Source organism: Limanda limanda, chromosome 8, assembly GCF_963576545.1.
Source record: "Limanda limanda chromosome 8, fLimLim1.1, whole genome shotgun sequence".
NCBI classification, from domain to species: domain Eukaryota; kingdom Metazoa; phylum Chordata; class Actinopteri; order Pleuronectiformes; family Pleuronectidae; genus Limanda; species Limanda limanda.
Genome location: NC_083643.1, coordinates 9,172,124 through 9,184,726, shown reverse-complemented (window position 1 = coordinate 9,184,726; position 12,603 = coordinate 9,172,124). Strand labels below are relative to the sequence as shown.

The 12,603-nt window shown below is 47.6% G+C and overlaps 1 protein-coding gene across 1 annotated transcript in view; it reads right to left on the bottom strand.

Moving 5' to 3' along the window:
* The window catches only part of b4galnt4a (beta-1,4-N-acetyl-galactosaminyl transferase 4a), a 143,351-nt gene extending 132,645 nt beyond the window's left edge, over positions 1-10,706 (bottom strand). The window contains exon 1 of the mRNA XM_061076911.1: positions 10,565-10,706. Coding sequence (XP_060932894.1) covers positions 10,565-10,706 — 142 coding nt within the window. The remainder of the gene's footprint in view (positions 1-10,564) is intronic.
* Between the last annotated feature and the right edge of the window lie 1,897 nt (positions 10,707-12,603).

Below are 12,603 nucleotides of genomic sequence, written 5' to 3'. Positions count from 1 at the left end.
TGTATTCAACAAAGACTGGCTTTCGTACAGATACAGAGAAATGACTAGGAAAATACAATCCTCTCATATTTGCTCTTTGAAATCAACCGGCCCTCTGTTGTGTTCTATGATATTCACAGAAACATACAGACAAATAAAGTAATGCTATATAAAGAGCCCCTGTCTTCTGTAACACATAATGTCTGGTATCTGGATGGGCGTCATGGTGCCTGGCAACAATGTCGTCGGCCTGTGCCGTCATTTCCAGCAGCCGGGCGGGAGGCCGCCTGACAGATTGATAACAGAGCTGAATCTTCTTGCTTTGCAGAAGAAGGTGGATCTCCACGTCAAGTGCAGCCATATGAAAAGCTTGCATTAGGCTGAGACGTATGGGAAATATTACCAAACAGGAAGGAAGTGGGAGATAAGAGGGTTGAGTACGAGGTGACAGCAAGTGCGGTGATCTTAGTCAATGCAGGTTTTTCGTAATGTCCTCTCAGATGGCCGCCTCATTCTTTTCCGAGCAAGACAGTTACTGCTGAAATGACACAATGTCACTGGGTGCACTTTCAGCAGAAAACACATGAAAAACAGAGCGGCTTCCTGACGCACACATCTCAAACTAAATGGCAGAAATATCTCTCAGGCGGAAATAGCCTGAGAGAGAGAGATGATCAAAACTCGGCTTGAATTGGAAACTCCATCGCCAAAGTGGTGAGCTTGGTGTGCGGAAATGTAAAAGTGGTTGAGAGGGAGGTGGAACACACAAAACAAGGAATTTCAGACAGAGAGGTTACATTCACACCACCGCATGTTAGTTTGAAAACACGTTGCAGTGTTTACTCCTGCTGTCCACACAAGTCTGTGGTTCTCAGGCACCTAAAACTGAGAACTTTGGAGGCGCTGCTGGAGCCGGGTTTACTTAAAAAACTGTAGATCTGCACCGAAGGAAAGGCATAATTGAGTCGTGTGGAAATTATGACTCAGACAAACACGTATGCCTACTGATTGATTATCAGTTCCGATTCGACCACCAGTGGTGAATGCAAAACATTGCTCAAACAGTTCCACCTTATCGCTCTTCTCAGAAAAGTAATCCCTCGTCTTACCGGTGAACAGCTGAGCACTCACGAAGCATGAAACAAAGGTCAAGTCCACATTTCCAGGAACTGCATGTGCCTACACCGCACCTCGAGTGGAAGAAAGGCCACTTGAGTTCTGGGCGATCCGATGTGATAGCCTATCAAGATGGTTCTCAGCTCAGTGTGACTTTTTGCCCCGGAGGGAGGAATTTATTGCAGAGCCCTTGGATGCAGCCAGTTAGACAGATTTACTGTACTTAAACAGCAGCTGAGATTTAAGAGTGATTTTCTCATCTGCGATTTGATGAGCTGGCCTGAACCCAGCCGTGTGACATGTAGAGGTTGGATTTAAGGTGAGAGACTCGGCCTTCCCAAGATGTTGAGCCACGGTGGAGAAAATCGATTTTGGGCAGTTAAAGAGTCCGTTTCAGTATTTTAACCTATCACAAAAAAATGTTTAATCCACAATGATGCTGGAAGAAAACTTTGTGATTTGGGAACAGTGTTTGTTTCGTTAGAAAGTACCTCCCATCACTATTTTGTGTTAACTTGAAAACAGTCAAACTTTCCTGACAGCCTGTTTCATACCCTTCCTTTTGCCTGAAACTATTCCCCTCTAGCAGTTGTCACAAATAAAACAAAGCTATTAAAAACAAAGTGTTTGTCAGTAAAGAGAAAAAAAATCAAAACATCAACAGTCGTGGTTTCCTATCAGCTCTCTGTGATTGAGAGACCAGAGGGATAAACAAGAACCTTCAGGATGGTACAGTGAATACTAAAGCAGGGTTTTTAATCACAGTGAATTATAGAGAAGTTAAGAAGTTAAAGAACTGTTAAAATTCAGCGCACACTGGCACAACTCAAAGCAAGTATACACAGTTGTACAAACAGAAACACAAACACGGCTCCAGAGTAAACAGGACACTTTCTTCTTCTCTTGAACATCTTTCCCCCCCGACTGGCTACAGTGGGAAAAAAAGAGAAATGTGTGACAGCCCTCAGAGAGCGTTGCCACGCTCCTCCACAGAGCAACGCACATGGTAATCAAGCTGGAGAGAAGGCCTTTGAGACGCAAGAACAAAAAAACAAGACGAAGCTGCAGAGAGAGACAGATGTGAGACACAACTTGGACGCTAGGTGAGATGGAACCAGAGGAAATTCGAGATGGGATGAAAAACATGCCGCAACGATGAAAGAAGAGAAGTCATGAAGGGAACGCCGGGCATTCAGCTCAACTGAGACGCCAAAAAAAAATAGCCAGGAGATTTCCTCCGTTGGAAGCCGACAGCAGGCGAGCGCTGTCGACCTGCTGCGGAGCGGGGGGGAACATTATCACCTCCACCATCACATTCTGGCTGTTTACATCCTTTCAGATTTACTCCTCGATGTAAAGCACAGGGACTGGTTTTATCTGAACGGCAGCCGGATGTGTGTGAAAAGAATATATTGTGGATATTGGAACACAAAATACAGAATCCAGAGCATCTTATGGGCTTCAGCATGGAAGTGGATGCTCCCTCATAGCTGGGGCATTAAACCTTTGAACATAGCTTTTTATATACAATCCTTATAATGCTAAAAATCCTCAAATATTAACACAAACACAGAAGAGTCAAAAAGACTGGACCATGGTACGTCTTTGTTTTATATTATACTATACTACACTACACTATATTAAACTACATTTGATCAGGTTAGTTTTGGTTTCAGGGCGCATACTACAGGATTCTGTACTACATCTATGTGCTGGTATCATTACCTGCATGGCCTGTGTCTGCCTGTACTCGACAATGATTGGTTTGTAGACAGGCGTGTTGTATTCACTAAAGTCCATCGACAAAAGCTTTGTTGGAACTGTGGGAATTAATGTACCTGCTCACTTAGTTAATTCCTTTGTCACATATTGTTTTACTACCAGCAAAATTAAAATCCTGTGAGCCGCTTGTGGACCAAAAAAAAATTAAAAAGAATGTCACACTACAAATGAACCGAGTCCTGGTTTGTTTGATCTGGACCGAGACCAGCGTGGTTGGTCTGATTAAAGTTTGGTCCATTGGTCCTGACCGTGGTCTGAGGCACCTGACACTGAGAGAATTCCCATAGCTCCCATAGAAAAATCCCAGTGTAATTCTATCTGACCATGCAGACTTTATTGTTATAGATCTCCATTATTAAAGTAGCTCTGCACTCCGGCTTCTTCAAATCTCTTCTTTTTCAATTTTTGTTCTCTTCTTTGGCCTTTGCCACCTTTCTTTCTTGATGATACAAACCCTGTATAAGTAAAATCACACCACTGCCAGTAACTTTCACTCCTCTCGCCTTCACCTCCTCCCTAACCCGTCTGCTGCTCCTTTAATCCCATTCACAACTCCACATGGTCTGGCAGCGGCGGAAAGGTAAGACTGCTCCTTCTCCATTCCACGCTAATCCTTAAATTGGCGCTATCCGTTAGCGTGTGCCAGATTTTTTTTTCCTCCTTTCCCTTCCTGTGCATGATGAACACAAACTGTTGCTGATTGGCTGGAGAAGTTATGTGAAACTCGGTCCGTGGCCAAAATGCTCTTATCAATGGAGATTAATCCCACTTCCAGATCTGATTCCTGAATAATGAGCGAGTGATGAACAGTGAGAATCAACATTAGAGAATGAGTGAAACCTACAGAGAGTCGCACACGGGGACAGGCAAGTTTCGGTCGAGTTACTTTTCTACAGTTTCTACTTTAAGACAATTGACTTTTCAACAGAGCTGTAAAAAAAAAGCTGATTCCAATGCAACCAACAAACCCTGTTATTCCAACTACGTCTGCCTCTCCTGTCTCTGAGGTTTGTCTGTCCCTCTCCTGTGATCCTTTGTTGTGAGCCGGCTCAGCCTGGAGGAGCGGTGACCTTTTCCATTAACCGGCCACTACAGAAAGCTCATTCTGAGCAGCGGGGGGAGCACACTCTTTGAGGATTGATTGAAATGGTCTTCTGCAAGGAGTGGATCACTTTACGGTAAGACGACACCCGAGCTGGAACAGCCCGGCGCTGCGAGCGTATAGAAGAGCCTGTGAAAGCAAATCCTTCTGTGGGAGTAAAGAGCAGAACCGAGCCGGAGCCCAGGGAAAGTGACGAATCTCATCACGGCGATACTCCCACGTGACATCTGTCTATCTGGCTCGCTCCTTCTCTTCCCATCACACTCTCTGACTCTTCCTAATTTTCTTAAAACTCACCCCCGGCTCTCCTCTGTGGCTCCCAGCAGTGTCCTAGTAAATTGTCCAAATTGTGTGGGTTTTTTACGAGACTCTACTGAGGAAATTGGTGTTAATTAAATCTTGATGGCATTGTTTAACAGTGTGATCGCTGCGTTATCAGACGCTCCTGTAGAACAAGCTGCCTGCACCTGAACAGCTTCCTTCTGTGAAGCTCCAGCATCCAGGTAGGAGTTCCATCCACAAACAGATTACACTGATTACGCTCTGTGAAGGGCTCGGTTTATTATGAGTCACCGCCACGTCCCCGTCTGATGCTTCCTGCTGCAGGTCCCACCTGTTGCGTGAGAAGAGCGTCCTTCTTCTGCCCCCCCGTCCGTCCCTCCCTCTCTCCCTCCTCCCCCCGAACGCCCGTCCCCCCCACTCGCAGCAGGCATGCCAGCGGGCAGACAGTGCCATCATTCAGCTGCTTCCTCTTCTGCTCGGCTAAACACCCGGGCTAGAGTGCAGACGGCAGCAAGAACGCAGGAGGTGCACGCTCACAGACACATGCAGCAACACACTCGCAGAGAAACAAACTACATCACACGTACACGTCTCGCTGTCTTTTTACACAAAATCTCCGGTTCACTCGCACACGCACAGACACACACGGACAAATCTCCTGCGGCAAAGCCGTGGCAGGAGGCCAGAGCTCTCATCTGCACGGGTGAGAGCTGGTACCTTGATGGTGGCTTGTTAGGCAGGCCAACACAAATTTCATTAACCCCGAGGTTAACACACTCAGGATTTGTGTTTTTCCGGCGCTTCTGCTCACCTTCCATCCTAACCTCCCTTTGTCTCCTTGTTCCCGTTTCAACATCTGCTCGCGGTGAAACGCGCCGTGGGTACGTGAACGCAGCGAGGGTGAGATATTTTAGTGCCTATTGTAAACAGAAAAATGCTAAATTGCCCCAACGGACGACATGGACCTATTTTCACAAAACACATGTGCAAGAGGATGAAAACGCACAGAGCTTGTACAATGTAATAGGGGAGGAGGTGTGAGTTGTTGTGGGGACATTGTTCAACCTCACTGTGGTAGAGATTTACTGGTCTGGTCAGATAAGCTGTGGGGCAGATTCATGGGGGAGTGGGTGATAGACCCCCCCATCCCAGCTCCCCGGCCACAAGCCCCATGTGTGTTTATGTCTGTGTGACACAGCCCTTTAACTGATATAAGCAAAGATACAGTCAGTTCAAATGAAGCGGCTGTTTCATGTAAAATTATTAATGCCATAATTGTATTAAGCGCCTGGTCGATATGGATTTTTGGGCAGAGAAAGCATTAAATTCATCCGCACCAATTTGCACACACTCACACACATTAGTTCCTTGAAAAATGCAATGTTGAAGAAAGTAAAAGAAAAAATTCTTGGATCTGTCTCCTGATCCGCAACTAAACTGTGTGTGTTCTTCTCTGACCCATAACAAACCATTTCACCCAGTTAAGACTAATCCGTCCAGTAGCTTTGTGCTTTCCTGCTAATGATCAGATGAATAGAAAATGAAATGTAGATGAAAGCATAACCTTGCCGGGGGTCAGAATACGTCATATGTAGAAAAATATATAAATATATATAAAAAAATGTGTACAGGGTCATATCATCAAACATTTACACTGAGACTAACGTGTGTGAAAGATCTATTTTATATCTAATCATTTCTCAGAGATAGAAAGAAAGTGTTTTTATCGTCCAGGCTCCTGCAGCAATACCTTCCATCTGAAAAACTATCAGAAACATTAACGTCAAGTCAGCGTAGCACTGGTCCTAAAGAATATAAATCACCTCCCTTTCTAGAACTTCCGTCTGATAAACATTGCTTTTGCGCAGTGATTTAAAGACCCTGCTTCTCTAAAAGGAAGCGATCTTTAAAAGGCGTGCACCACCCAGCTGGGTTCACTTGTCTGTGGTTCAACAAACCCAAACCACTTTGTTGAGGTAGACTCGCAGACTGCGCCCACGCCGGGCCCGGTGTTCCTACGGAAGCAGCTAAATACAGCTCTGTCAGAAACACACCCAACGTGTACAGCACGACATCGTGGAAGAGGAGGAGGAGGAGGCTGCTTCGCTCTAAACGTGTCGGCTGTTTGCTTTCCTTCTCTGTTCCTCCAATAACAAATCAAAACCATGCGGATGGGAGCCGAGGCAGCTGCATTATTCACAAATCTGAAAAAGGTAGCAGTCGAGATTAATCGCTGCATGAATAAATGATAACATGAAAGGTGCAGCTTGTGTGTGTGAGCGCTCACACACACACACACACACACACACACACACACACAGTAAGGTGGTGTGCGTTACAATTCTGCTTCCAGAGCGGTTCTGGCCGAGGTGAAGCTGACCGACCGTGAGAACCACAAGAGCTAAAATTAGGGAAAGTGACATCGGAGGGCATGGTTACCATGACAGCGAGGCAGCCTGAGGGTGTTGCTGCTAAGATACAACAACAAGCCAAATCCTCCAGTTGATTCTGAACTGCAACCACTGTGTTCCTCCCTGTGAATGTAATACATCGACTCTGCATCCACAGGTTGTCTGGTTCAACCTCTCAGTGGCTTTTTAACACATCCACGCCTCTTTAAAAAACATGTGGACCCTTAAATCCGGCTAAAATAAAGACTGTAACATCCCATAGCCCATCACCACACTAACCCCCCCCCCACATTGTTGTCTCTATAGGCAACGGCGCAGACGTATTCTGCCGAAGCCCCTGAGATTTCCTCCTTATCTCTTCAGAGCAGCGATGATATGAGGTGCGTGTATGAATTGTGTGCTGTCTTACAAAGAAACTGTATTTGTGTGTTTGTGTGGGGGTGGCTGAGTGCATGCATGTGTGTAATCACAGTTAATCAATAGACGGCTGTATGCAGCAGAAGCAGCCAGCCTCCTCCTCCTTCTCCTCCTCCTCCTCCTCCTCAGTGGACCTGTTGATGCTGGGAAACAGGGGGGCTGTTGTACAACTGGGTGGCCGCATAAATGTGCCACTCATCAAATATGCGCCGCAGCGCTGCCTGCCAACACACTTCCTCATTGAAATTCTGATTAAATAAGGCCGGTCTGGCCAGTGTGCAATCTGAAAACTATTAAATTTTAGCTTTTTGGCTTCTCCCCCTCCGACATCGTAGTTACAACATCTACCTCGGCTTTTAAGAAGGTATAATTTAATCCCTCGTGAAATAACAGGGCATCCCAAAAAGTCTTCATGCCACTCCTAGTCGTTCTGTGTTAATGTCTGTCTGACTTTCCCGTTCAGACACAAGAGGCGAAGATGACAGATAATCACGCAGGAGAAAATTGAGAGAAAGTTCTTCGGTTTGAGGGGAAAAGATATCTCCTAAAGTTGCCTCTTCAATGACATATTTCCACAGGAAGTATCTTGAACTTTTATTTATGTTCGAAATCTAAAGTTTTTAAAATCCATCACTTCTCCAAATACAGTTCATGTCGGCACCAATCATCGCCCTGAGATTAGATCCGCTTCCCTCCCGTCTGCCTTTCCACTCTCCACAAAAAAAATCACACCAAAAAAAGAAGGTGCATGAACTGAATCACCGTTCCATCACCGCTCTATCACGCGGCTCCCATCTTGCGCTGAATTATTTAGCGGCGGAAAATCATGGCTCATTTCAATACGGCTGTGTCTGGCTTAGCGCTGTGAATGATGACGGTTCTGAATCAAAGTGAGCTGATGACACTCGTGTGAGATTGATTGTGTTGCATAACAACCAAAGTGGAATTAAGACTCCTGAGTGATAATGTGTCTGTCAGGCTGGTGCAGCAAAGTCATGGCCAGGAGAAAAGAAAAAACACAACATTCCCATTTGAACCTGGGTTGAGGCAATTCACACCTGACAAGAGAAAGCTTTCCTTTCACAAACTCAGGCTGATTTTTCCAGTTTTCATTACTATTCCACAACCGAGGCGCCACGTTTTTTTGTGTCTCTAGCAGAGTGCACACAAGGACAAACACACACATTACAGCCAGCGGCACAGGGCAGCAACAGTTGGTGGATTTAATGCACCAAAAAACGAACAAAATTAAAGGGAAAGATCACCGCAGACTGGTGTGAACAGTTCAAACAGAGGTAGTAAATGTTTGTTAGGAGGAACGCTGAACATAAACAATGTTGGTTTGCCATGGAGGACTCACAGGACGCCCTTAAGAGAGACTTCTCTCTGAGGTCCAGGTCTCTGCTGCCTCAATTAACACAGGAGCTGAAACTGAGGTGAGCAGGAGAAAGTCTGAAAACACTTCTGTCTCCGACACGCTCCTCAAATCATTATTCACAATTAAATTGGTGAAGCCTCAACGGGGCCCTTTATGCCAGGATGTTTATATTTCTCATAAGCCTGCTGGTCACATGCCAATAAGACATTAGCGGATGAAGCACAAGTAGCAATCAGCCTGATCCGTGGATTTGGCTGCGATAAATCTCATTTCCTCCCAAATTGGGGGGACATGCGGAATGGAAATTTGACAAATTGTCATTTCGTATTCAAATTAAAAAAGGAGGACTCGGTCCAAAAGTGTAATTACATAATTTCTACCTGCCCCACCTCGGTGCTTAGAATCAATGAAGATGTCCTGGGTGGAGCGAAGACACAACCAGCCTGGGATGAATATTTACACACTTCACAGAGCCCCCCATATCCAGTAATGGCTACATCTCACTTAGAAACCCTTGGCGCGAGAGGGGACGTGTTATTCATAAGAGGTTAAGTGAGCTGACCTGCTCAGATGCCTGCTAAATGGAAGACAGTCAATTAGACGCTACCGACCGGCGCAGTTCAGCAGAACAGCTTCCTTCCTTCCTTCCTCCGCAGCGGACGAGTCACAGAGAAGGCTCGTCTTGTGACTGACACACAATTCCATAATCACACAAAGATATGAGGCATCTGGGGTTTGCCGTGCTCGAGTGGGAAGTTGCACAAAGTCAGCAGCGATCTTCTGCGGGCGGCAAAAACCACAGAGGCTGAAGAAAGGCACTTGTTCAGTGAGTCAGTCATTTTATCAGTTTCAGGATAACACATAACACAATGCAGGGCAATGCAATCAATCCGGCTTAAATGAGGCTTATAATGTACATGTTCTATTTGCCTTTCCTGAGACAACGCTACACGCTTCATAAAACTTTAATTCACTGCAAGGATACTGTGTTGTTGTTGTGCGTTTTATGTACCCCCACCAACGCTGACACAAACGCACAAATTCACTCAAGCTGCAGTTACTGAACGCGACAAGCCCCGGAGTGACAGCCTTCAGCCCCGGAGTCTCTAATCATCTGAAAACTAAATCTAGTCCCTGGCTGGGAAAATAAACCTGCACGGATGAGATCAGAGACAATGAAGTGTGTGTGTCTGTGTGTGTGTGTCTGTGTGTGTGTACGTGTGCGTGTGGTACACTCTTCAAGGACATCATAATCACCGGTATCACTTTACACGGACAGCTGCAGGGGATAGAGTACACCATCAACACCGTGTTGAATGTGTAGTAGGTGATGGTGCGTTTACATCATCCGACACCTTTCATCCGTTTTTCCTTTATCATTAAAAGGCAGCTTCTCTTTTTTTTTGTGGATCTTTGCATCGGTGCTCAGCTCCAGCCGCTCGGCAGCAGGTGGATCTCCGTCTCCACCGCTCCTGCCCATGCACCTCCCTAATATTTGTCCAAGTGGGGCTGGCACGCCCGTGACCTCTGAGGCCACCTTCATGAAAAGGCCCTTTTGATTATTAATGTATGGATGCTGCGGCTTGGCTTTTTCTTTTTTGCGACCTGGCCCCAAACACCACAGCGATCTTTTCTTAGACCTGGAGAAGGAAGCGATTGTTAATTTATGAGGCTTCTTCTTCTTCTTCTTCAGTGGTGGAGTATCAGGTCCTATGCCCCCCCCATGGCATTGCAGGATGCAGGAAGTCAGTGGATCAGCTGTTCAGGCAACTTCTCCACTGACCTCATCGTGAGTTACAGACGACTATAGGGTGTTTTATTCTGACTTATCTGTTATCATGTCTATTCTGTTGGGTTTATGGCCATATCGGGCTTTATGGTGTCACTTTAATATTCCTATTATATTCCAGCAGGGGCTCCATGTGACTTTATAGTGATGTTACACTAGTTTATGGTGTTGTCTCCTGAGGTATCGCTCCAATATTCATAACGGTTAAATGTCCTTTTAAATGTCCTAGGGGACTGTTAGGTCTCATCCATCAGGGCTGAGAGGACAGGAGAGGAAAGTAGAGAACAGACAAAGAGGACTCCTCTTACCTTTGCCGTAGTTGAAGTGCAGCTTGATGGTCTTGCCCTGGTTGATGTGCAGGTAGGTGAACCACACGGCCGAGGTGAGCAGCACCAGCAGCAGCAGGAGCTTGAACTGCTTCCGGATCTTCTTCACCGGGAAGCGCAGCATCCTGGCTCGAACATCCTCCGGTGGCCAGCCCGGTGGAGAGAGTCAAAAAACGGGTCCGGAAGGTGCAGTGAGTCGCTGCTGTGTGTGTGTGTCTGTGTGAGTGTGTCTGTGTGAGTGAGCGTGTGTGAGTGTGTTTGTGTAAGTGTGTGTTCCCCACCCCCCGCTCGGTCACAGCGACAGCATTCCAGGCAGCGTGCGTAAAAACCAAACCAGGGAACTTTACGCAAGGGCTCTTTCCTCCATGCGTGTCCTCACATGTGAGTCCTGACACCTCGGTGGAGATCCTCGCTCATGGGTGAGACTCGTTTCTCCCACCTCTCCCCCATGAATGACGGGGGTTGTAAAAGGCTTCCTTCTCCACCCCCAATAACCCACCACCCACCACCCACCTCGCAGGAGTTTCCAGGCAGCAGGGAAAAGGCTGCAGATCAGAAGCCGGGTTCAGTGGAGTGTGACCCGGGGACACAAAATAGCAGTCCGGCGATAATCTGACACAAATCCCTCTGGAGCTCAAGCCTCCGCTGACACCGCCACGATGATCATTTTATCGGGCTACTTCCCAAGGATCATCCCCCCCCCGGCCAGGGAAGTGTCAGAGAGGAGGAATCAAAGTTTCCATGTGGAGGTGGAGGAGGAGGAGGTGGAGGAGGAGATCGGACACTGATGCTCCTGCACAGTTGATTGAATCTTCACCACCCCCTTGGAATTAAATGAAATTAAAAAAGGGCCCTTAGGAGAAATATGACCCGGGCTCCAGCTCCAGCTCCAGCGGCAGCAGGAGAACCGAGGAACCGGGGGGTGAGTAAGCCGATCGGGGGGAAAGCGGAGGTGGCGATCACCCCGGAGAGGAGGTGCGATCAGCTGTCCTCCTCCCGACACTCGGCCGGGTTCGACTCCCAGAGACAAGGGAACATCTTTAATATATATAAAAAAAATTAAAAAAAGCGTTAGATGATAAACTGAGTGAGCTCCATGGCGGAGGAGGAGGAGGAGAAGGAATCAGATGCCGCTTCACCACGCTTGGTCCCGGGCAGCGGAGGGTTCCATGTGCTCCGGTTCTGGTCCTCGCGGCAGGTGCATCTATTATTCCCACCCGGAGTGTCCGAGTCCCCGGCGGGGGGCGAGCACACACAAAGAAGGGCACATCCGGCCGAAGCACACCATCCACCGGCACCGTGCAGCCTGGTGTTGTTGTTATTCCGCCGTCGAGAGCCTCGTTCCTCCGGCGGATCGCAGCACTAGCATCGTCCAGTGAACCCACTGGTCACCGGGCACTGGGAGGGGGAAACCAGCAGCGGAGCTCCGGGGGTCGCGGCGAGGAGGAGCCGGCGGCGGGATGCGCTCCAACCCCGGCAGGACATGGCTCTTTGGTGTTGTTGTTGTTGTTTTGTTTGTTTGTTTGTTGGCTCCGACATGAAACGCGGACGGGTTTCTTCCCTCCTCGGCGGTGGTACGCCCATCAATTCAACATCTTAACGCTGCGGAGCAACCTAACCTGCGTGGGCGGGGCGAGCCGCGGCGGCCAATCACAGCCATGGAAAGGGTCCAGAGGGGGCGGGACGACGACGCCTGCCGGCCAATGGCCGCAGCGCTCAGCCGGGGAACTGGAGAGGCTTTTTTCCCCTGCTCTCTCCCCGTCCCCTCTCCTCCCAGTCCACCCCCCCCTCTGCTAATTTGATAAACAATGATAAGTCGTTTCTCAAGCCGCCTGATGAAGACTCGCTGCAGTGTGGATCATTATCCTCTCAGGATATTAGAAGTTGTATAGTTGGGGAATGAGAGATGAAATAATAACTGTGCACAGTGATAATCTGTGATGAGTGATAACACCTCTGCAGGGGGGGGGGTCACGTGTTCACCCATGTGTGTAGGTTAGTATGCACCTTATTGATATTCA